Source organism: Manis pentadactyla, chromosome X, assembly GCF_030020395.1.
Source record: "Manis pentadactyla isolate mManPen7 chromosome X, mManPen7.hap1, whole genome shotgun sequence".
NCBI classification, from domain to species: domain Eukaryota; kingdom Metazoa; phylum Chordata; class Mammalia; order Pholidota; family Manidae; genus Manis; species Manis pentadactyla.
The window spans coordinates 32,316,749-32,342,183 of NC_080038.1; the positions used below are offsets into that span (position 1 = coordinate 32,316,749).

Consider the following 25,435-nt stretch of genomic DNA (forward strand, 5'->3'; position numbering starts at 1 on the left):
TATGTAGTAATAATCACAGTACCTCCCTGATGGGATTGATGTAAGGGTGAAGTGAGTCAGTACATGTACAACACTTCAATAGCTACTCACACAAGTTGTTTGTGAATATTAGCTGTTGTTATTTTTGCTATTATTTTTTGGTTAATGGTCTGCCCTTGTGATGCTGTCTCTGTCAACCCAGGCAGATGGAGAGTATTTTCTCCTCCCATACTGTATGTCTTAGAAGCATGTTGTTCTAAAACTATTCACTTGTTCTAGAACTGTTCACTTGTCTGTGTCCCCATTATACTGTCAGGTCTTTGAGGACAGGCCTGTCCTTTTTTAATTTCTATATCCTATATTTACTGAATAAATTAATCTCAACTAGAAACGGTGTGGTTAGACATGTTTTCTGTGCAAATTCATATTTTATACAATTAAGCAATGGATTCCCAGGAGACACTTTTATGTCACTGATAGGAGAATGTAAAACATAATGGTCAAGTCAGCTATGCCACTCACAGGCTGTTTGACCTTAGGAAGATGACAACATCTATCTAAGCCTCAGTTTTCTTGTCTATCAACTGGGTAGAATGATACAGTTTTGAGGGTGGTTGTGAGAATTAAATGAGGTTATATGTATCTAAGGCCTGGCCCAAAGAAACTTTCTTGCTAATAATTACTATTTCATTGTTTCCCCCTTAACTCAAAGTGCTGCTCAACAAGAATTCGAAGACAATTGGACAGAAACCTTACCTTTCATAAAATGGTGGCATGGATGATTGCACTTCACAGTGGTAAGTTTATTAAGAAATTTAAGATTACAAAGAAAACTTGGAACCAGAGAGTTCCCTCTGTTCTTTCACCCTTTTTCTAAAAATAAAAGATCAGCATTTATAGTTAGATTAGGTTGATATGTTGTATTTTTTGAATGAGTTCTGTTAAAAAATATTCCCCGCTCCTTCTACCATCTGATATTAGGATTTTTTCCTTCAGTTCTTGAAACTTTTTTATATCTTAGGCTTTTCTGTTAAAATCCCAGTGTCCTCACCCTTCTCTACCCTTTTTAATAGCAAAAATGTTTATTAAGCCATACATGAGAGCTTTCATTCATTCATTTTTTTAAAAAATACTTGGTTGAACATGTAGATTTGTGGATTTCTTAGAGTAACTGTACAGTGGCCACAGCCCATACGTTGAAAATCCCTTAAGATATCCCTTATCAGCTAAGTGCCCCAGTTTCCTCATCTGTAAGATGAAATGATATTAATAGTACTTTCATCATTGGATCAACATAAGGATTAAGTAATTATAAAGTAGTTATAACAGTGCTTGACACCTAGTAAGATCTACTGCGTAAGTGCTTGTTAAGTAAAGAATGCAATTTTTTAAAAGATATTCACTCTTATGTCCATCAGTTTATATCAGCTCAATGAAATTTTGTCATCTCTCTCTCTAGAGTAAGTCAGAGTCAGTTGAATAACAGCCAAAGGCATACATTACTTGAGAGTCTTCTTGTTTGAGCACAAATATATCAGGAGAGAAAGCCAGTGAGAGCACATCTAAGTATGCTCCGAGACCAAGGTTATTTTGTAAGATCTTAGGACCTGGTTGGGTCTTTGGGATCATGTAGTTCAATACCATCATTTTACAAATAAAAAACTGAGACCATAAGAAGTTAAGTGATTTACCTTTGATCACACAGTTAATGAAAGCTTACACACTAGAATCACCTTGCTTCTGTAATCTGGGAGACCTAGTTCTTGTTTATAAGTGTCCTGGGCAATCCCCGTGTGTCCCTATAACTTATCATAGAGTCAGTGGCTATAGGTAGATACCTAGCTTACAATAAAATTTGCACACTCTTCATCTTCTTTGTTTCTCTTCTCTGCCCTGTTCAGCAATTCACACCATTGCACATCTATTTAATGTGGAGTTCTGTGTGAATGCCCGAGTCAACAATTCTGATCCTTATTCAGTAGCACTCTCTGAACTTGGAGATCATGAAAATGAAAGTTACCTCAATTTTGCTCGAAAAAAAATCAAGGTAAGCATCTTATTTTCTCATTCAGATGTTCTCTAGGCCCTTAAATCTGAGGACTAGATTTCAGTGAATGAAGAACTGTACTTGGCCAGAACAACAGCAATGACAAAAGTTGACTATCAGAGGAACAAGTCCTTAAGTTCTAAGAATGTGGGTGCAGAGAAAATGTCACCCACACTCCTGATCTTGTGTGTGAAGGGTCTCTAGATGTTTTCCAGTTCCTTAAGCTTACCTGTGGAAGCTGGAGTAACTCAGGCCCACCTATGACAATGCCCACCAGTCAAGAAAGACAGGAACACACATTTAGTCAAGCAAAGTTGAGTTATTATTTACTGCAGCAAAATAGACCTCACAACATGAGAAAGTCTGAGGCATCTCAGGCGAGTGTTAAGAGAGGCTCATCCTAGGAACAGGATTGTGTTAAATGATTTTGGAAGAGTTTAAGGAAGCAAGGATTTGCTGTGGATCATGTATGGTCAGGAACTGGGGGTAGTTCTAGAATTGGGTATCTTAGTAGTTTTTTTCTAGAAGGCAGAAGGAATAGAATGGGGCCAAATCTATAATAGATAAAGAAGCAGCAGTCACTTATGTTTTTGTCTTGGCAGTACAGAATCACCATGTCTGATGTCGGTGTTCTATGAAATTATTTGTGTGAAGTAGGCAACACCCTGGCCTAGTTGTTAATACAGCTGTCAGGGATGCTTTTCTTCTTTCTTGCTTACAACATCTGAAAGGTAGCCTATGTCTGCTCATTGTCGTTCCTTCAGAAGCACAGTGCACTGGGGGGCACTCAGTGGTTCTTCAGGGGCAGCCATTTGGGGTATCCACAGGCAAGGACTTCTTCCCTTCTAACAGCTGTTGATGCTTTCTGTACTTGAGGGGAGAACTCCAGGTCATCTGCATGCATCTAGTGGCTTGGGATGATGGCCAAATTATATTACTATACAGCAAGTTCCAAAACATGTTTCCTTGTGTTTTGAAAACATTCCAAGAGAAGTCCCTTAATTTTGCAGAAATGATTATCCTCAGGCCTACATGAAAATACTTGCATCAAACACAGCAAATTCTTTTTCAGTAATATTTGGGATAGTTTTTCTTTCAAACTGTTTATTTAATGATGTATAAGGGTGGCAATGTGAACACACTAGGTGAGCCAATGCTGTCAGTCTCCGCCTAGATCTCTTGGCACTGGTTTTACTGTGTCTGCGCTCCCCACCCTTTGTTTTCACTTTCAATTTCCTGTACTTGCATTTCTTCCTCAGAGGACCACCCTGCAGCTGTGGGAGTCCCTTTGCCCACAAGCTCAGAGATCTGGAAGGTCCAGAACGGCTACCTCTCCCTGGGCAACCTTTAGCTAATAACTGATGGGTGTGAGGTATGAAAGCCGAGCTTCGTTGCTTTGAGTTAGGATCATCTCTGAGGTGTGACTTACCTTCCACAGTTTCCCTGCAGTATTAGGCTGAAGCTTCCTGTGTAAGACTTGGCTTGAGATCACCTTCTTGCTTGACTTGTTCCTCTTGCTTGTGCTATTAACCATTCCCTTACTAGTTTCTTCCAGAGCGTATCTTTTCTAAATCACTTGCCCATGAATCCTCATCTCAGGATCTGCTTTGGAGGAACCCAGCCTAAGATGTTAGACATGTCCAGAATACGTTTGCAAACTAAGCACTGTGGCCTTTTCCAAATCAAAGAGAGAAAGAGCTTCAGATCCTTTTAGGACATCTTATGGTTGACTGATTTCCTTTATCTGATATTCCCTTTGAACTATTTCAATGTATCAGTTCATATTTCCTATGACACCCAACCACATAAAAGTTGGTTCAATTGAAAAATATCTATTCCAGGTCTATATCACTCTGTGAGGGATGGTTAGGATTATCTGAAGGAGGAATGAAAATGCCTGTTGCTCTATATACCAGACAATTTATTAGTAGATAGTTCTGCATTTGAGAACTGACAAACGTGTTTGTGTGCCTCTGTGTGTGCATGTGTGTGTGTATTTTACAGAATCCTGAAGGAGGCCTGTATGTGGCTGTGACTCGGTTGGCAGGCATCACTGGAATTGTCATCACGCTGTGTCTCATATTAATTATCACCTCATCCACCAAAACCATCCGGAGGTCTTACTTTGAAGTGTTTTGGTACACACACCATCTTTTTGTGATCTTCTTCATCGGTCTTGCCATCCATGGAGCTGAGTGAGTGTTTGGACTCTAAAGCCAAGTACTTTATGTCCCTCAGTTTCCAGGTGTGATGCTCTGTTAGAAGCAGAGTGACCTCCTTGTCCGTGTGTGGCCAGCCTACCTGCTGATGGGATATGAAGGGACAACAGAGGTCAGTTTGGTAGAAACCACCCAGCAGCACTTTAGTTTCTTGTACTTGATTAATAGCTATTCATAGTGCAGTTATTTATAGCAAACTTGAAAAATACACATTTGAGTGTCTTTGCAAGTGTATAAAACATGTTGACAGTGGTGTTAGCGTGTTGGATGCCTGCAGTGATGCTTCCTGTGGCTTAATCGCTGGTAAATTAGACAAACTCCCAGGCTAGAGGGGTTAATGATCAAGTGGAAAGGTTTGCTGTAGTTCAATGAGTTTTGATTCAAGCCAATCATTTATTGATTGCCTTCTGTGTATGAGGATGGATCTCAGGCACTATGGATCCATCATTAATTGCCTTCGATCATTCTAATATAATAAAGGTATGACTTAAATTCTATTGAGTACTTCTTACCAACACTTAATGTTCCTTTTATCCTCCAAAAGGTAGAGATGTTCTTACTATCCCCATTTTCTGGGGGCATTGTAGGCAAAGAAACAGACTAAGAAAGGTAAGATGTGTAGCTCCAGCCTCCAGTCTGTAAGTGGCATAGCTGGGATTGGAGCCCAGGTGGTCCACGGCAGGCCAAGATAATGCTATCGTAGAGACACACGGGCCTGGATGTCCAAGACCTGAGGGTGGAAAGGGGAGTGTGGGGAGAAGCAGCATCAGGCAACTACTTGTGTGCATTCTCCATCGACTTGCTTCCTCTGATCTGTGATTAACAATTTCAAAACACTGAAATATCTGTGCAAAGAATCTCTTGACTCTCCTAAAGCAAGAGTATCTTCAAATGGGACTTAGTCGTAATGCAGGTATTTTAGAGAATCCTAGAGAAAAAAAAAATTAATCTCTTCTCTCTAGCTTGGTAATTCTACCACTTTCTGTTCATACAGTTTCATAGACATGCATTTTCCTTGGAAGCACTCAGAGGAGCTGTATTTATGGCATTTGAGGAGAATCTGCTATTTACACGGTTTGGCTGAGTGCTCACAGTCCCATAGCTGGGTAGCAGCGGAACTGGGATTAAAGCCAAGTGTTCTTACTTCTGGTCCTCACATTGAGAAGAGGAGGAAATCAGATTTTTTTTCCTATCACTTATTCCCTATGTAAACTTGGGCATTAGGAACTTCACTAGTTATCATTTGTTGGAACCTTTACTTTGTGTCTGGCATTTGTTTATGCATCACGCCAAATGTTCACTAAAATAAGCCTTTAATGAGGTGCTATTAGCCTATTTTACAGCTGAAGAAACCGAGGCTGAAAAGAAATTAAATAACTTGCTCAAGACCACAAAACTAGTAAGAGGTGGCCCTGGGATTTCTCGTTCAGACTTGTTTTTACCAAATCATCCTGCCTCTAGTTAACTAGTCTCTCTGAGCCTCGGGGTCCTCACATGTACAATAGGAGTACTAATACTTGTCTTTCTGGCCTATTATGAAGATTAACTGAGGTAAGTTGTGCACAGTGTCTTTCCCTAGGCCTGGCACAGAATAGATGCTCGTACATCTTGATGCTCTTCCCCAAGACCTAGGGATAAAAAGGGATGGTTAGTGACCTTGAACTGAAACATGCTCAGAATATACCATGTGGCACAATAAATTTTAGGTTCCCCAAACAAACTTTTACAAAGGGCCTTATGTGTCTCTTTATATATTATGAAGATTGTACCACTGATCTTCTCTGAGGTCAGGGACATGACTTACTCAACTTTGTGCCTCCATCCTTCTGTTCACACTCAGCCAACATTGTCTTATGTGTTAGTAGTTGCTTAATTAATATGTATTGAATTGTAGTGAATGGGCTCTGAACGCTTCAAGGGACACACCATTAGTGTTGATATCTGTGACAATGTCATCATCTCCACAAACTCTTCTTAAGTTAATTTGAACCTTTTGGTTTAATTAAGACAGTTTTGAAACAACAAACAAAGCATTGTACGAAACCTCTGGCCTGCTGTGTATAATTGTACAGGTTGTTAACTACATAAGGGTGCCTGGCCAAGGGGAATACAATTAGCTCTTCCAGCCAAGCTCTTTGCCTGTATGACTGTTGTCACAGAGGGGCCATCTTGTTCTAATCTGCACAAAGGCAGTGTATGGGCTAGAGGTTCCTCTGCTGGATTTGCAGTTTTCTGGTTTTGTTTGTTCATTCGTAAATGAAAATAATACTCAAAACAGAAGCACAAATGCTCCCTTTCAGAAAACATGTACGTATAAATATTCTTTGTGCCACTATATACTTTTTTCCAATTGCTGAAGATTACATATTTTCTTTCCCTTCTTGTCAATTTGGAGGGGGCAATAAGTTATTACTTTTAGGTGAAAAGTACAGGACCCATATTAGAATACTTAAAATATGCCCAGAATCTCAAAAACCTAAGAGCTTAATTTCTTTCTACTAAATGGTCTGAACTTAATTTCCTCCTTAGGCGAATTGTACGTGGGCAGACTGCAGATAGTTTGAGTCATCATGACCCAGAAAACTGTCAAGACAAAATCGCACAATGGGGAAAAGTAGAAAATTGCACAATCCCACAGTTCTCTGGGAACCCTCCTATGGTATGTACACTTCATTGTTCCTATTACAGTTTCATTACCAACAGACTTCAAATTGTGTCTAAGAAATATACACAAATATCATAGAGCTGTGCCTTAGGAATTTCACGGAACTGCATGAATGTTCTAAGTATCTACTGTTTTCCTGCTACACTTATTGTCTGAAATTATTTATTGAAAAGTAAGCTCTGCATTGGTCTGTTATGAACGTTCTGATATAAAACTTGGAAAAGCACTGTTTTTTTAAAGTGCTGTTTGGGTTCAAGAAGTTTCATCTCTTCTCTTCTGGATGGGAGGACCACAATAATACCAGTTAATGATTTTCAGAGTGACTCCATCTTGAGCTGAGTTGGAGAGCTCCGATAATCAATTATAAGGAGCTAGGAGCCCCTGCAGATACCAGGAAGTAAGACTTCCTTTTTAAAAAAATTTTTATTGAAGTATAGTTGGCATTACAATATTATACTAGTTTTTGGTGTATGACATAGTGATTCCACATATATATACATTACTAAATATTCACCACAATAAGTAGCGTTATCATCTGTCACCATACAAAGCCATTACAATGTTATGGACTATATTTCCATGCTATGCTTTTCATCTCCTAGATTTATTTATTTTATAGCTGGAAGTTTGTACCTCTTATTCCCTTTCACCTATTTTACCTATGCCCCCAACCGAGTCCCATCTGACAACCATCTGTTTGTTCTTTGTATTTATGAGTCTGTTTCTGAGTTTTTATTACTTGGTTGTTGACTTGTTGTGTTTTTTAGATTCCACATTCAAGTGAAATCATTTGGTATTTGTCTTTCTCTGCCTCACTTATTTCACTTAACATAATATCCTCTAGTTCTATCTATGGATTTCATTCTTTTTCATGGTTCAGGAATATTCCATTGTGAATATGTACCACATCTTCTTTATCCCTTCATCTATTGACAGACATTTGGGCTGCTTCCATATCTTGGCTATTGTAAATAATGGTGGCAATAAACATAGAGGTGCATATATCTTTTCTAATCTTTTCATTTTCTTCAGGTGACTTCCTATACAGCTTTCAGACTTGGGAAGGAAACTGTTGAGGTGACACATAGGTCTGCCTTTAGGCATTGGGAGGTCCTATCTTTGACCTATAAAGGAGGCTGGACAACCAGATTCATACCAACACCCAAGGGTAGCACATGGTATAGCAGGAGCATGGCAAGGATGTCTGATGGAAAACATGCTGAAATGTTTACCTTTTATTGGGAGCTACCTCTGTTTTGTCTATTCTCAATATCTCTGCTCTGTAGAGTGAGAAGTGGGCCCTGTAATCTTCATATCTTTTCCCCCTTTGGCAAGCAATGTACTTTATTGGGTAGCATGCCAACTGTTGGTATAAAACTAGACAAAAGTCAACATTTGTACAGGGCTTCTGAGCAAGATTATTATTTTTTCCTTAAGCACATTATAATATAAAGGCAAATTTCACATCCCATTTTCTCTTTTTTTTCCCCTACTCTCCTAACATAGGAATACTCTTCCTCTAGACACAGCACACTGTCTGGGGACTTAACATCTTTAAGCATCCTTGCTTATTAATAAAAGCAATCAACTCATCAGTGAACTGCCTCCACTACATGCAGACATCAATAAAAAGGATAAAAAGGGAACTGAATGCAGGCCCTCTTATGGGCTAGGGGAAGGCACATTTCCTTGAACACAGTTGGAGTCAGAGTACTGCTACCCTAACAGGCATCTACCTCAAAGAATTTTCAGGGTTTCTGAGAATATTAATGATAATGTCCAAGACTTGGCTCCATTCAGTGGGGCCCCACTGTGGCACCCAGGAAATAGATGGATGATGCCACACTGTTTTAAAAACCTGTTGCATGAAAACAAAAGCCAGTAGCAAAACATCTCTGACTTCTGGGGTAGATATTCTTCAACTTTGCTGGATTCAGGTGCTCTCAGCTTCCAACAGTAAGTTTCTTTTAAAAATGTAACAAAAAAAAAAGTAACAGAAAGATCATATGTGAGACTATGGGAAGTACTCTGATTTTTTTTTTTCCTTCTTCAAATCCATTCTGTGATTATCATCTTTTAGATGATACTGCCTTCTAAAATTCTTTGCTACTTCAGGTATTAAGCTAGGAACCTAACTACCTGTGTCACAGTATGGATCTGTCTGGCCTAAATGTTTTTATATATAGCCAATGACTCTCCAGGGCAATTCCAGTGTTCTGAAACACAGCATATTCTGACAAGAGGGGAATCTAGAGAAGTCTAAAAATGTTTTGGTTTCTATCTACTTAGTAAGTGCATTGCACAGCTCCTAGAACTTACCAGGATGTTAGAGAAACAGCCAAGTTCTTGCGAGTAATTTCTCATCTTGCAAAAGATTAAGCTTTGGTTACATGGCCAAGGGAAAGCAGTTGTAATGTTACATTAAAAATACGCTTGTTGAAATGCTATCCTCTGGAGAAATGTTAATTCCGAAACTAAACTTGCTCTGCTGTGGAGTTATTTGCAACTGCTGTTGCAACACTAGGAGGAAATCCCATTTTTGTGGGCAGTTCCTCTTGGGAAAGTTTCATACTGTAGATATAGTTCCCCAATATGGCCAAACAGAATGTTCATTTTTACTGGCTCAAAATTTATTTTAATTTTAGATATTTTTCATGCATTCTGTTGCAGAAGAAATTTACTAATTTAATATCAAGTATCTAAGCAAACCTATAAAGATTAACTTGACTTCTAAAATGTTTTGTCCCTATGGATCTTTTATTAGTTATCACCCCTTAACACATCTTTTTTTGTTTTCATTTTTTGCTCTGATTACAGACTTGGAAATGGATAGTGGGTCCCATGTTCTTGTATCTCTGTGAGAGGTTGGTACGGTTTTGGCGATCTCAACAGAAGGTGGTCATCACAAAGGTATTGGCTGGTTTGGGAATTACTAATAGTATCTAACAATGTCATGGACAAACTTACCCAAGTTCTCTATTATATCATTAGCCAGAGCTGTCTTTCACTTGGTGTCTTTAGATTAAATGTAGGGCAGAGAGAAGACCTACACTTCATTTCAATGTACTTAGCTTGATATTCAAATGGTTGGGCCTTTTAACTGAAGAAACTGGAAGTTAACATTTTCTGTCAAACAAAAGCCAAGTGTTTGTGTGCATGAATAGAGAGAGGAAGAATGCAAACATATATACATACATATTCCAAGAAATGGAAACTCCTTGTTATAGTTTCAAGACACACCAGACAAGACTATTCTTATCAAATAAAATTCAATTCAATACGGTTCAAAGAGTACCAAAAGCTTACTATGGGTTACAAATTCCTCCTGTTTCCACACTAGGTTTTCTTTCTTGGTACCTATGGAAGGTTCTAATAAAGTTAGTCCAACTGGCATTAGAAATCTTGAAATACAGGAAGCTACAATAGTTCTCCTTTTATGATACTTATATTGTATTATAAGAAAAATGCCACAGATCAGCAAAACAAGCTGCCACAAAATTTCCTTTTTTAGACTAAAACTGACTAACCAGACAAGCAATTCCCTTGAACATATTTCTAAAGCTAACTTGTTTTCCTATGAAGAAAATACTCATTTTCTTCTCATATAAATGCACATAAGAAACAAAGTGTTATCCAAAAGTATTCCAGCGACAATGCTATCCACTAGAACATTTTATTTAGTTCAATCCCAATTTTGCTTGTGGTAGCAAAATTACAATACGGTAAACATAATTTTCAAAAAATTTTTCAGACATTTTCATTTTCTGTTTTCAAATCTTTATTGCAGTGATGGAGGGAAGTTGGTTACAGCATTATCATGCAAGATGTATTTACAACACAAGTTTTGGAAATGCTTGGCAATTTTTATTAAAAGGTTTTCCCATTCTATTCTTCCTCACCTGTGAAAAGAAAAGCTTAGCAATGTCAGTCAACATTAGGAAGCTGCTGTTGTTTCTGTTGATTTTTCTTCCTTTGCTGTCCCTTGGTTTGTTTCTAGTTATATGTATAAAGTTCTTCTAGGTGTCTCAGGGATCATCAGAGAAATATTATATTACTTTCTATATGGCAATGAGAGGTTTTTATTGTGTTCTTTATTTAAAATGATTTACCAACTCACCAGTTGATGGACATTTGGACTGTTTCCAATTTTTGCTCTGATAAACAAAACTATTATGAACATTTGTGTACATGTGGGATAAGGATGGCAATAGGTGGGTAGGGCCTGGTTCAGGGAGAGATGGGTGGTGTATTCCCCAGGTAGGGAGAAATGAAGAAATAATTCATGGACTGCAGCAGGCTTAAGGTGTGGCTCAGGACAAAGATATATCAGAACATTAGGCTTGGTTTGGGGGAATATTGGTATATAACCAGCCAGTGGGGTCTCTTCTGTCCAGCTGCTACGGCTCTCGACCATTGCCTGGGGAGACAGGAAGGCTGAACAGGAAACCATCTCTTCTTTCTGTTTCTAGCATCTGCCTTGACTTCTTAGAGAAAAAAAATATCACAGTAGGCTGGTGTCTTAGGTTGGATTCCCTGGCAAAGACTCTGAGATGAAGAAGAGCATGCAGAAGGTTTACTGGGGCATGTTCTCAGGAGATCAATTGTAAAGAAAAGAAAGGCAGGATTGGGGAGAAGAAATAGCTGACCCTCAGTGTGGTTGCAACTGCAGCCTCAGCTGATCCCATGGGGCAATGCTAGGGTCAGAATGGCCCCTTGGAGATGTCCCAAATTGAGGTCCTTGTATCCCTGCATCAGCTCATCATTGGCCAGGTGCTACAGCCAAGAGCAATTCCCAGTGGGAGACACATCTGCTAGAGCAACTGCTGTGTTGGCCCTGAAAAGGGGACCTTAGCTCAGCTGGGGCATCTTAGCTCCCCTTGTATCCACATGGACACTGAAAAGGCAAGTACTTGGGGAAAGTGTAGTTGCCACAGAGATGTTTTGTTTCGTAGGTAGTCACTCACCCTTTCAAAACCATCGAGCTACAGATGAAGAAGAAGGGATTCAAGATGGAGGTGGGACAGTACATTTTTGTCAAGTGCCCCAAGGTGTCCAGGCTGGAGTGGCACCCTTTCACGCTGACCTCTGCCCCTGAGGAAGACTTCTTTAGCATCCATATCCGCATTGTTGGGGACTGGACAGAGGGACTGTTTAATGCTTGTGGCTGTGATAAGCAGGAGTTTCAAGATGCCTGGAAACTACCTAAGTGAGTAGAAAGCACATATTACAAAGGTCTATGAGTTCAGGAAAAAGGTCACCAACTCTTCTTATCCCATTTCTCACTATGCTGTCTCCTGAGTTTGATGAAACACACAGGTTCTACAAATGCAGGTAGCTATTTCTGGGCTCCCCATTTTAGGTATGTGGTATATTTATGCATATATTTATAAATCTTATGTGAAATATAAAATATTTCAATCAAATATTGATAATGAATATCCCCAAATTCCTTTAAATATGCAAGGGTCAAGGAAAAGGTATATTGACTTTCTGAACCAGAAAATTATGTATATCAAAGGTAGTCTTAAAATGTAGTTGGCATACATTGTTTGAAGGTAAATCCCATATTATTATTCACTTTACCTCCTTCTTTTCACATGCCTCACATGGTGCCAGGCTTTTAGTAGATGCTGAAGACAAGTTTGTTGATTAACTCAACGAATAGTTATGAAAAGTGGAGATAATTGAATTTACAAGATACTGTGTTTTCTATGATGACATATAAAATTCTCACTTTACTTCATTATGCAGTGAAGCAGAAATTTCAGTGCAGGATACCCTAGCAAGAGATACATAGACTTGCATGTGTGTGTATGTGTGTGTGTGTGTCTAGTGGTGGGTGAAGGAGGTGGGGAGTTCAAAAAAAATCCATGAGAGTTATTAAATGTTTTCAGTCATCTAAAAAATTCCTTCCAGCCCCAGTCTTGGCACCTAGTTGGTTTCTTGGAAGCTATTTCTTAGAGGAAAGTGTCCCAGAGATACCTTGTCCCAGTTTGAAGTAACATACTGCACACCTCCAGTAATAATGTGTGCCCCGTCCTCTGAAGAGCAAGACAGCTCTGTAACCATCTCGTCCCACACTTCCCTGCAGGATAGCTGTGGATGGACCCTTTGGCACAGCCAGTGAAGATGTGTTCAGTTACGAGGTGGTGATGTTAGTGGGAGCAGGAATCGGGGTCACACCTTTCGCATCTATTCTTAAGTCAGTCTGGTACAAATATTGCAATAATGCCACCAACCTGAGGCTCAAAAAGGTAGGTTCCTCCATTTCTCAGAGGTTTGGGAGAAGTCATCACACTCTGCCAAGTGAGGCCTGAGAGCCATGGGGCGGAGGGCAGAGGCTAGCAGAGAACCAGGATGAGAAGACATGTTCCAGGTGGTTCCAGAGGGGCAGGCTTCTGGTAACAGGGCTATTTGATAAGTTCAGTGTGCCTCTATATAAGCAGACCTATTATTGAAAGTCATGCATTACTAGAATTCAGTGGAAAGAAAGCTGGAAAGGAGAGAAAGCATTCACAGCCCTAACCCAATAGCTATCCATTTTGCATACTCAATTTTCAGTATTTGTGTACCTGTTTACATATCTTTAGAAAGCTGCAAATACTGAGTATGTGCAATTTCATGTTCTGCTTTTAAAAAACATACAGTATTTTTCAGTGTTGTCATAGGCTTTATAATGATCATTTTTAATGATTTCTTCATGTTCCATTGGGGGGCTATAGAATAATTTTTCTGTCATCCTATGTTAGACATTGAGATTTGATTCCACTTCTGGTCCCTCAATACCTTCTTGCAGAGTTGGGCAGGACACATGTCCTTTCATGAAATTTTTACTTTCATTCTGGTTATCTCCTCAGAATAAATTCCCAGGGGATTTTTTGTCACATGTAAATTTGGTTGCATTGCCTGATAAAGGACATCTTTAATAAAATGTGAGCCATTTGAATAATTGTAGAGATAACCTCTCACAGGCCCGTTGAGCTAACCTTGACTTTCACTCTCCCTTCCCCTCTTTTCTGGAGGAGGTGTGGGTAGAAGGAGGAACTCAGGAGTGTCTGGCAGTAGCAGGCAGGGAAGTAGTGGGGTGGCAATCACTGCTAGTCTCCATCCCATTAGTCTCCCTGAGAGGAGGCATAAAGGAAGCCAGGGATTCCGGGAGCACAAGAGCAGACCCAGAAGGAAAGTAGGAGGTGGTGGGCTAATGTTTCTTATTTACTCCCTGCCAGTGTGAAGGCCAGAGCAGGTTCATAGGAGCTAACTCATGAAATGTCCAGAGCTTTCTGTGAACCTCTGTTTTTAGGCATTTTGAGAAGCAGGAAAAAGTTGGGGAGGGAGTAGAAATCCGTATGTCAGTGCCGCCAAGGCCTGTTTCAATGTAATCAGCAACATGATCCATCCTCCTTTCAGATATACTTCTACTGGCTGTGCCGGGACACACATGCCTTTGAGTGGTTTGCAGACTTGCTACAGCTGCTGGAGACCCAGATGCAGGAGAGGAACAATGCTGGCTTCCTCAGTTACAACATCCATCTCACCGGCTGGGATGAGTCTCAGGTGAGGACAAGATCTCACATCTCATTCTTTGCAGAGCACCCAGGGCTTACTGACTTGCCCTCTGGTTATTGAAATGTCTTGCATACTGTTTTTTACCAAGAACAGTTGATGGATTCAGGTGATCCAGCCCATACACTCTCACTCAGTATCTCCATGTATTCAGACTGGAGACTAGACTCAAAATTGCTATCTGCAGAACAGATCTAAGCTAAGGAGCCTACAAGGGAATAAAAGCCATGACTTTGACCTTTTTAGAGCAATGCTCCTACCAGGGGTCTCAAACCAGGTGAATAAGGTGATCCCCAGGTTCTCAGAAAATACTAGCTTTCTTTCTCTCTTTCTGTCTCTCTTTATACACATATACATATACACACACACATACATACATATATATTCCTTTAATTTTACATTTATGCATGTTTTGTAACATATACAATACATTTAATAATTCGTAATAATAACTGCTAATCGTTATTAATCATATACTATGAGCCAGGCATTGTTCTTAGTGTTTACATAGATTATCTAATTCAGTCCTTGCAACAACCCTATGAAGTAGCTACTATTATGATCCACATGTACATATAAGGAAACCAGGGTCCAGAACAGGTTATGTCATTTGTCCAAGGGCACCCAACTAGTAAAGTGGCAGAGTCAGAATGCTCCAGAGCCTGTGCTCTTAGCAACCCCCAGTAGTTCATGATTCTCATTTGTAAATTAAACAAAATACATCTAAGGAAGGTGATGTATGTATATGTAATGTATATGTGTGTATGTGTGTGTGTGATATATATGTATATTAACCTCCTCCCTCCAGGGCTATTTAGCAATGAAAACATCCTAGAATTCACAAGACATACAGCCCCCCACAACAAAGAATGGCCTAAAAGGAGCATAAGCTGACCCCCTGAGTGAGGAGCTAGGTGAGAGTGTTTGCCCATTTCTGGCCACTGTCTCAGCTGGCCATATCCACGTATTGGCTCCTCAGTCTTGGGCATCTTTCACTTGCACCTTGTACTTGTGAAAACTGACTTCTCATTTGGGTTTTGGCATATTGCTTATCAGAGATTCTCTAAGTCTGAGAAGAGTTCTGTTGCAAATGTACATACAGGGACCCAAGACCATGAAAACTGGTGCTCCAGAAAACATGGTTTCAAGATGCCACTTCTGCAATTTAAAACCAAACAAAATATACTTGATAAAAACAAAACCCAGGAAAAAACCTATAATATATAAATTGCTTTGCAGTTTTGTTATTTAAAAAGCCAGACACAGTTTTTAAATGGGAAATTTATGTGCTTTAAAAAATAATTATTTTCTTTGCAAAACTGGTCCCTGTAGAATTATTAAACCAGAGTAGCCACCCTTTTTAACCTCCTCTATCCCCATCATCCATATGCTATTCAGTGAATTTAAGGTTGGATTTAATTTTTAAATAAACTTAATTAACCACTTTTATGAAAAATATTTGTTATTCAAACTGAGGCCCCCTAGAATGGTAGCAGAAAATGACAGGTGACTGTTAGGCAGAAAAATAGATAATGAGCAGGGTGGGGAGAGAATAAGGCTTGTAAAGCCCACTAAAAGGGACTCAAAGAGTTAACCAGATAAAACTAGAGAGCCAGAAAAGACTCAGAGTTAATGAGTTAATCAGTTGAAGCTCCAAGGGCCAGGAGTAACTTGGATTGTCCAGATATTCCCCAGATAAAGAAAAGTATCCCAGTGCAGCCCATGTCTTCATTGTGTCAATTAAATCATGCCATTGTAAGATTTACTTTAGCCTGCTAAGAGTCCCAGCTTATTCTTTAGCCTAACCTATATGCTGTTTTTGGTCCATGAGAGACAGAGGAAGGAAGGGAAGGATTCCTAGAGAAGAAGTAAATAGTGAGTGAGGGAGTGCCTCCAGCCAGAGGGCGAGGCACATGCGGCTTATCGGGAATGGAAATACATCCGAGTCACAACACCAAATATGTTGGGGGGGGCATTGTTTATTTTCCTTGGTTCTTGTCCCTGCCTCAATAAAGAACTGAAGGGCAGAGACACAGTAGTGAAGCAGAGTAAAAGTTTTATTTAAAGTTATTCACTTAAAAAAGAAAGTACGGGCAACCTCAGAGAGAGAGGCACTCTGAAACGTTTAAGTTTATTTAAAGAGAGAGAAAGTGCGAGCAACCTCAGAGAGAGGCACCCTGCAAGGTTGAGAAAAAGTTTATTTAAGGCAAAAAGGTGCACACTAGGAGAAAGGAAGTGTGGGCTACCTCAGAGAAGACACGCGCTGAAAGATTAGGGGTTTCCCCTTTTAAGTATTTTTCAGGAATGTGACGAAGGCCTAGGGGGTGTGGACTTGTTAAATGGTCTCAAGATGTTTATCTTTGATGAGAGACTTCATGTCTCTTCTATTATTAGTCCTCCAGGTAATTCTGCAAAATTAGCTTAACACAAGAAATTTACTGTTCCTCCCGAGAATAGCAGCTTCCCTCTGGGAATATGTCAATCAAGTCCACCTGCCCTGCCCCCAAGGCTGGCTGAGTTATTGTCTGCTTGCCAAAGAATATGTTAAGAATCTTCTTCACTTCCTGGGTTTTAAAATGTAATCTTAGCTTTAAGATGGAATCTTTCCTGTTTTTGCTATGCTGTTTATATCTGGGCTTGTTTGCTAAATTAATCATGATGCTTGTCTCCTGCCCAAGTTGCAGATTACTTGGTTATGGGCTGGAAGAGAAGAAAACAGCATAGAGGTTAAATTAAAGAATAAGCTGGGACTCTTAGCAAGCTAAAGTGAATCTTACAATGGCATGATCTAATTGACACAATGAAGACATGGGCTGTCCTGGGGTATTTTTGTTTATCCGGGGAATATCTGGACATTCCAAGTTACTCCTGGCCCTTGGAGCTTCAACTAATTAACTCATTAACTCTGAGTCTTTTCTGGCTCTCTAGTTTTATCTGGTTAACTCTTTGAGTCCCTTTTAGTGGGCTTTACAGGCCTTATTCTCTCTCCACCCTGCTCATTATCTATTTTCCTGCCTAGCATGACTATGTCTTCCACCCCACATGCACATAACAGTAGCTTTAGGCTTAGTTTGATGTCTCATTATGTTACTAAACTCTGAATGTATTTGAATCTATTATTTTTTTAATTCTCAGTGATTCTCCCAAAAGGAGTGGGGTTTTATTAGGGTGAGGAGAGAAAGTCAGATGTAGAACAGAGAGAAATACAGTGAGACAGAGAATCCGAATCCTACGCACACTTCATTCAAAGCCTGGCATAAATGCTGAAACCTTCCCATATCCTCCACCCGCCTCTCTTCTTTGTTCTCATTGAGCTATGTGCCTCTTCCACGATACTCATCATACTGTATTCTACAAAATGGGATTTTTTGTATTTATATGTCAAGGTCTGCCATTCTAAATTGGTAATTACCTGAGGAGACCTAGTTCGTTCGTGTTTTTTTTACCTTCTAGCCTCAGCATGGTGCCGTGCCCTATATATGCATGGTTTAGAATGGGTAGTGAGAGCTTGTTTGTGAGATATGTGAATTTACCTGTGTTTTTTTTTTATAGCATCTCTTTTTTTCTGAATCCATGTCCTTTCCTGCAGGCTGATCACTTTGCTGTGCACCATGATGAGGAGAAAGATGTGATCACAGGCCTGAAACAAAAGACCTTGTATGGACGGCCCAACTGGGATAATGAGTTCAAGACAATTGCAAGTCAACACCCAAAGTAAGGAGTCCCCCACGTTTGTGTTCTTGAGGCTGTGATCTGCCTAAAGCAGCAGCTTCCAAACATGGCTAGGTTTATATATCCTGGAAACTAAAATGCCTAGATTGCTATATTCACAGCCAATAGAAGGTTCTAGATATTTCATGAGTTTAAGAGGTAGTCTTTAAATCACACCAAAATTACCTGGAGAATCATTCTAAACAGACTCCCAGAACTGCACCTCAGACTTACTGCACTTTTCTTTTGTCTCCCAAATCTCACTAGCGTATATACTTCTTTTAATTCAATACAATTTATACTTATTAGTAAGGAGACACTGTCCCCACTTTCAGTTCTAGCTTTTGGGTCTAAAATCATAAGTTGAGATACATCCAAGGTCCTTTCTGTCCTCACTAAAGCTTTAGCTATCCTGGAGCTCTGAGGGAATTCTCTATTTCTGAAACACCTGATAAATTCAAGAAATCACCGTAAATGCATCCATTAGGCCATTGTGTTTTACAATTTAATGCGCATATAAATCACTTGGGGATCTTTTAAAAATAGAGGCTGATTTAGTGGGTATGGGGTGGGACCCAAGAATCTGCATTCTTAAAAAGCTGACTCTGAGGCTACAGGCCTGGAATCACACCTTGAGGAACAAGACCTTAGAGTCTGAAATGTAGGGGGATGAAGCTACACCAACCTGTTGGCAGTATTGTTCCTAAAGCAGATTTGTTCCTGATTTCAAGATACTGGAGACGGTGGTCTGGGGACACAGAGCCCTAAAGGGAAGTAGTCCAGGGACACCAGTTCACCACAATTTTCTCTGTGGTAGAAGTTTCCATGAACCCTGCTTGAATGTCATTTGTCAGGGAAGTCACCTTTTGAAGTGTCCTGCCTGCATGAACAGGGCTGAGCCCCTCTCAGGCAGGGCAATCTGAACGCAACCATTTGTGGAAAACAAAGGAGCAGAGGGAACTGTGCCCTGGGAACTAAAATCAATAGGAAATCCCCCCCATGTGCTTTGTAGTTTATCTCATCCCAGCATCTAAATTATCCTTTTTTTCCTTTCTTTCCCAAAAGTACCAGAATAGGAGTTTTCCTCTGTGGACCTGAATCCTTGGCTGAAACCCTCAGTAAACAGAGCATCTCCAACTCAGAGTCTGGCCCTCGGGGAGTGCATTTCATTTTCAATAAGGAAAACTTCTAACTGGTCTCTTCCATGAGGAAATGAATGTGGGTTATGCTGCCATATACCCAACCAAATAATCCTAGTTGATAATGTAAGTTCCCCCCTTTTAAAAAAAAGGAGAAAAATGAACCTATAATGCGGAGGTTTTCCCTGAAAGGAATCAAAGATTGTTTGATAGTGATAATTTGCATTTGTATGGGGCTTTATGATATTCAGAGTGCTTTTACGGAACATGTCATTTTTTCCTCACAGTAATGCCAGAGAAAGGTAGGGCAAGGTTTCCTGGGCTCCGTTTTTAAGATAAAAAATGGGGACTCAAAATGGTAAAGTAACACCCCTAAGATTATGAAGCTGAGACCAGATCTAGGCCATGTGACTCCAGGTTTGGTAGTTTTCCCATGGTATCAGGCTGCCTGAAAATCAGTTTGTATTCTTCTCAGAAGAAGCAAACCAGAGAGTAGCTATTCATTTTTCATGTTGTGTCATCTTGGTTATCATTATGGTCATATTGAAAGGAATTTGCCAAATATTTAGGAGATAATATATGGTGAGAATGAGTCAACACTTAAAGAGTAACAGGACTGACATCTGAGCATACTCCAGTTTACCAGTACAGCTTACTAGTTGGGTCACAGATTCTTCCTACAAAATATATTAGACTAGATGGAATTAATGTATCGCTCAGCATTTACAGTGATGCTGGACAGAGAGTGGATACTCAGTGAAAGTTTGTTGAATGAATGAATGAATAAAAAGATATTTAGAAACATACAATGCCTAAAGAGCTAACTAATTTAAAGACTTGAACAGAATCTACTGAAGTGACTTCTGTTACTTGTAGAGACCAAAGGAATCTGATTCTCCTGCCAGGAGAGAATAGCCTGAGGATATTAACCAATGAGATGCCCTGCAGCTCCCCTCACATTTTTAATTGAAGCAGGAGGAAAGGGAGCTGGAGGCAGAGAATTGACCTCATCCCATAACTCTGGCCAGCTACTCTGGTTCTGCTTCCTGTGCTATGAAAGAAATGCAAACTGGTTTACTGCCTGAAAGGGTCTTCTCCAGCCAGCACTTGTGAATTGGAAATTAAGAACTGTGACAAATATGTATCTGATATACCCATTTGTTTTAAATAGCATCCACCCCTTGTTTTGCTTAAATATACACACAAAATGGCTCTTTGCGTGACTAAAGGTTATTGTTATATCATCATCATCATCATCATGAAATTTACATCCTGGAAACTAAAATCGCCAGCTTACTGTGTAGCTATTGAATTCACACCCAATGGAATGTTCCAGATATCTGTAAGTTCAAGAGAGAGTCTCTAAATCACTGCTAGTATGATCAGAAACATGTTCTTTTTAGAATTGCTTTTATTTCTGGAATCTAAAAACAGCTTTATTGGCTCTACCTTCTGGAGCCACAGATATTTAGAACTTTTCAACTTTGGTAATGAGAAAGAAAGAAAAGAAAGCAGGGGAAAGGGTAGAAAACTGTGTCAAGCAGGCAGGGGAGGGAAGGGGGAAAGAAGAGAAGGAGGGTGAGAAAAACATCAAAGGCCAAAGGGAAGGATGGGGGAACGGGTCCTCATTGGTTACTTTCTGCCCCAGAGTTCTTAGTATTTGGTGTATCATATGTAACTGAAGGAGGCTTACACATACTCATTTTATTTGGATTACATATGGTAGTCAGTCTGAAATTCTGGCCAAATTTTGATGCTGAGTGGGCATATCAGGGGATGGGATGAACTTGCAAGAACTCAGTTGTTTCTTTGGGCTCCCAGAATGCCCAGGGCAATATGGGTAGGTCCTGACAAGTCAGACTTACTGTGGGAATGTCACCTCCCCAAAATGTACCAGGAAGGTTTCTATTTAGAGAAACTTAGGTAGATCCTGCTGACACTGCACCTCGGGAATCCATTCATTCATTCACCAAATTTTTATTGAGCTGTTACTATGACTCAGACTGTGTATTCATGCTTTCAGTTCTTCACACCAAAGTGTGAGCAAGAGGGAAACACAGTTATAAGGACACTTGGGAATCTTGACCCTCTCTAACCTATGTGGCATAAGAAAACCCAAAACTACATTTGATGCTCTGAAAATGTTTCTCCAGGGTTTTCTACCTTTGACACCAACATAGTTACCAGCACAGAGAGATCTGCCCTGTGTTATCCTGGTTATGAGATGAAAAATGAGTGTAAAAGTGATTGTCATTATAAGAGCTTCCTGCTTCTTCTCCCATGCTGTCAGCCGCCAGCACAGCTTTATTAGCATTTAGTATTTAGCATTGAGCTGAGAGAATGATTGAGCATTGTTTTTAATCTCAAGGCTATGAAGGCTTTTCTTAGTTTTCTTGCTTTTGCAATATTGCATTTATGACATTTGAATAGTCATTGGTGTTGTATGGGAATTTTTGGGGGGCCTGAGAGGTAATTCCTAGACTGAACTATTCAAACTGTTCAACTATTAAAATTAATGAATTCTCCCAGTATCTGTGTCTGTGTTATTGTTTCGGTATTAAATGGTAGATTCAGATAACAAAGATTTTCTCTGCCCCAGTGAGATTGAGATGCTCTGTGTTTTTGTATATGACATGTCAAACACTGCACAATTTATGGACTGAAGGGAAAATAATACTGAGTTCTATGCTAATGTCCTAGTGACCATCACAGCACTGGTATAAGAGACAAGGGTGTGTCACCTCATGTCACGGACAGAATTTCAAAAGCAAAGAAACCCGAGTGCAAGACCCCTTTTATTCATTTTCATTCATCCCTTAGGTCCTAACTGCAACTGGATGTCATGCAGTCAGATTGGGGATATATATATGCTCATGATTCTGTGTTGGTCATTGTTCTAAATGAGTCATCCAGCTATGATCCCCACTCTCTAGGAAATGTATAGAGGCATGAGCATGTTTCTGTAGGTGTCAGCAAATGCTGTCATAGTGGGAAAGGACATTACCCGAAACAAACGTCAGTAATAGAAATAGCTAACATTCAGTAAACACCTTCAACTACCCAAGCATTTTACATATGACTAATCCCTCAGGACACTGCAAGGTGGCCATTTTATCCTGATTTTCTTGGTAAAAAACTGAGGCTGGAGAGAGGATAAATGATAGGTACAAACCGTCTCACAACTACTAGGTGTCAACATTAAATCCACATCTCTCCAGCAAGAAAATTCATGTTCTTTTTACTATATGAGTAGATAGATGAGGTCTAAGTAATCATTTGCAAAGTTATGCTAAGTACAGATTATGCACTACAAACAACTGGCTAACAGTGGTGGTATAAACATGTGGTTGATGCCATCTGTGTATCTTGGAATCTTAGTTTAGAAATACTGGTTAGTCCAATACATGCTAATTTTTACTTTTATTTATTTTAATGTTTTTTCAGCTTTATTAAGGTATAATTGACAAAATTATAAGATTAAAAGCATACAATGTGATGATTTGCCAAATAACGTTTTCACAAAAAACAAGAAATTCCTCCTATATAACCACAATGCAGTGAACCAATTCAAGAAATGTAACACTGATACAAAACTATCATATACATATACTATATGGTCCATGTGTAGGCGACATTGTGTCCTCAGTGCATTGTATTAGAAGGTAGGTATTGTCGCTTATCCTATTATTGGCAGTAACAGTTTGATCACCAGATTTCTGTATTATAAATGTGAAGGTATCATTTTATTTTTGTAACTAGTAAGTAGCATTTGGGGAATACTAGTGACCTTATAAATATCATTTCTCCAATACTCTTTCATCTAGCCCTTTTAGCATAATTGATTATTTTTCACTGAATCAATTTTTATAGTGACAGTTGTAAAATATCTGGATTGTTAAACCTTAATAATCTGCCAATTTCTTTTACTGTCCCCCAAGATTTATTGAGGTATAATTGATGTATAGCATTGTGTAAGTTTATGATGTACAATATGTTGATTTGGTACATTTACATATTGCAAAATATTTAACCATAACATTAGCTAACACCTCCATTCCATCACATAATTACCATTCTTTCTTTGTGGTAAGAATGGTAAACATTTAAGAGTTACTCTGTTAGCAACATTAAATATATAATACAGTATTATTAACTATAATTATCATGCTGTACATTAGATCCCCAGAACTTGTGCACTTTATAAATAGAAGTTTATACCCTTTGACTACTATCTCCCCATTTCTCCCACACCTCAGCTCTTCTCTGTTTCTCTGACTTTAGCTTTTTTAGATTTGACATATAAGTGGTATCATACAAATACTGTATTTTTCTTTCTCTCTTATTTCACTTAGCATAATGCCCTCAAGTTCATCCAAGCTGTTGCAAATGGCAGAATTTTCTCCTTTGTCATGGGTGAATAATATTCCTGTGGGGTGTGTGTGTATCACATCTTCTTTATCCATTCATCCATTGATGGACACTTAGGTTATTTCCATATCTTGCCTATTGTGAATAAAGCTGCAATGGACATGGGGGTGTAAATATCTTTATGAGATACTGATTTCAATTCTATCAGATATATACCCAGAAGTGGGATGGCTGGATCTTATGGTATTTCTAGTTTTAATGTTTTGAGAAACCTCCATATCGTTTTCCATAGTGACTGCACCAATTTACAGTCCTGCCAATAGGATGCCAACAGTGCATGAGAGGTCATCTTTCTCTATATCCTCAACAACACTTGCTATATCGTGTCTTTTTGATGCTAGCCATTCTGACTGATGTGAGGTGATATCTCATAGTAGTTTGGATTTGCATTTCCCTGATGATTAGTGATTTTGAGTATCTTTTCAAGTACCTGTTGGCTAATTGTATTTCTTCTTTGGAAAACTATTAGTTCCTTTGCCCATTTTTTAGTCAGGTTGTTTTTGTGCTATTAAGTTGTATGGGTTCTTTATATATTTTGGATATTAACCCCTTATCCTATGTATAATTTACAAATATTTTCTCCCATTCAATAGGTTGCCTTTTCATTTTGTTGATTGTTTCTTTTGCTGTGCAAAAGCTTTTTAGTTTGATATAATCCCACTGGTTAATTTTTGCTTTTGTTGGTTATGGCTTTGGTAACACATTCAGAAAACTTCCACCAAAACCAATGTCAAGGAGCTTTTTCTCTATATTTTCTTCTAGAAGTCTTATGGTTTCAGGTCTTATGTTTAAGTCTTTTATCCATTTCAACTTCATTTTTGTGAGTGGTGTAAGATAGGGGTTCAATTTCATTCTTCTGCATGTGGTACCCACTTTTCTCAGCACCATTTATTGAAGAGACTATTCTATCCCCCATTAAGTATTCTTGGCTCTTTTGTCAAATATTTATTGAGTATATATTCAGGGTTTATTTCTGGGCTCTCAGTTCTCTTCCATTGATCTGTGTGCCTGTTTTGATTTCTGTGGCTGTATAGTCTGAAATCAGGAAGTGTGATACCTCTGGATTTGTTCTTTGTAGGGATTTGCTTTGGCTATTTGGGGTCTTTTGGGGCTTCATGTGAATTTAAGATTGTTTTTTCTATTCTTGTGAAAAACAATTGGAATTTTGATAGAGATTACATTGAATCTGCAGGTGGCTTCATGTAATAAGGACATTTTAACTTTAATTTTAATATGAATTCTTCTGATTCACAAGCTGGGATATCTTTCCATTTGTTTTTGTCTTATTCAATTTCTTTCATCAAAGTCATCATTTTTAGTGTACAAATCTTTCTCTTTGGTTAAATTTATTCCTAAGTCTCTTACTGTTTTTGACACTGGTGTGAATGGGATTATTTTATTTCTTTTCAAATATTTTGTTATTAGCATATAGAAACACAATTGTTTTCTGGATGTTGATTTTGTATCCTGCAACTTTACTGAATTCATTGATTAGATCTAGCAGTTTTTTGGTGGAGTCTTGAGAGAACTCTGTAAGGTCATATCATCTGCAAACAAAAACAATGTCACTCCTTCCTTCATTACTTGGATGCCTTTTATTTCTTTCCCTTCCCTGATTGCTGTGGCTAGGACTTCCAGTACTATGTTGAATAGGAGTGGTGAGAGTGGGCACCATTGTCTTGTT

General features: G+C 39.0%; 1 protein-coding gene across 2 annotated transcripts in view; it reads left to right on the top strand.

Moving 5' to 3' along the window:
- LOC118924315 (cytochrome b-245 heavy chain) overlaps positions 1-21,852 on the top strand; it is a 32,310-nt gene extending 10,458 nt beyond the window's left edge. For both annotated transcript variants that reach the window (XM_036908991.2, XM_036908992.2), the window contains exons 4-13: positions 692-776; positions 1,881-2,026; positions 4,031-4,221; positions 6,775-6,904; positions 9,728-9,820; positions 11,863-12,116; positions 13,002-13,164; positions 14,318-14,464; positions 18,063-18,187; positions 19,250-21,852. In XM_036908991.2, the coding sequence (XP_036764886.1) occupies positions 692-776; positions 1,881-2,026; positions 4,031-4,221; positions 6,775-6,904; positions 9,728-9,820; positions 11,863-12,116; positions 13,002-13,164; positions 14,318-14,464; positions 18,063-18,187; positions 19,250-19,376 (1,461 nt within the window). In that variant the 3' untranslated portion in view covers positions 19,377-21,852. The remainder of the gene's footprint in view (positions 1-691; positions 777-1,880; positions 2,027-4,030; positions 4,222-6,774; positions 6,905-9,727; positions 9,821-11,862; positions 12,117-13,001; positions 13,165-14,317; positions 14,465-18,062; positions 18,188-19,249) is intronic.
- Positions 21,853-25,435: the final 3,583 nt, after the last annotated feature.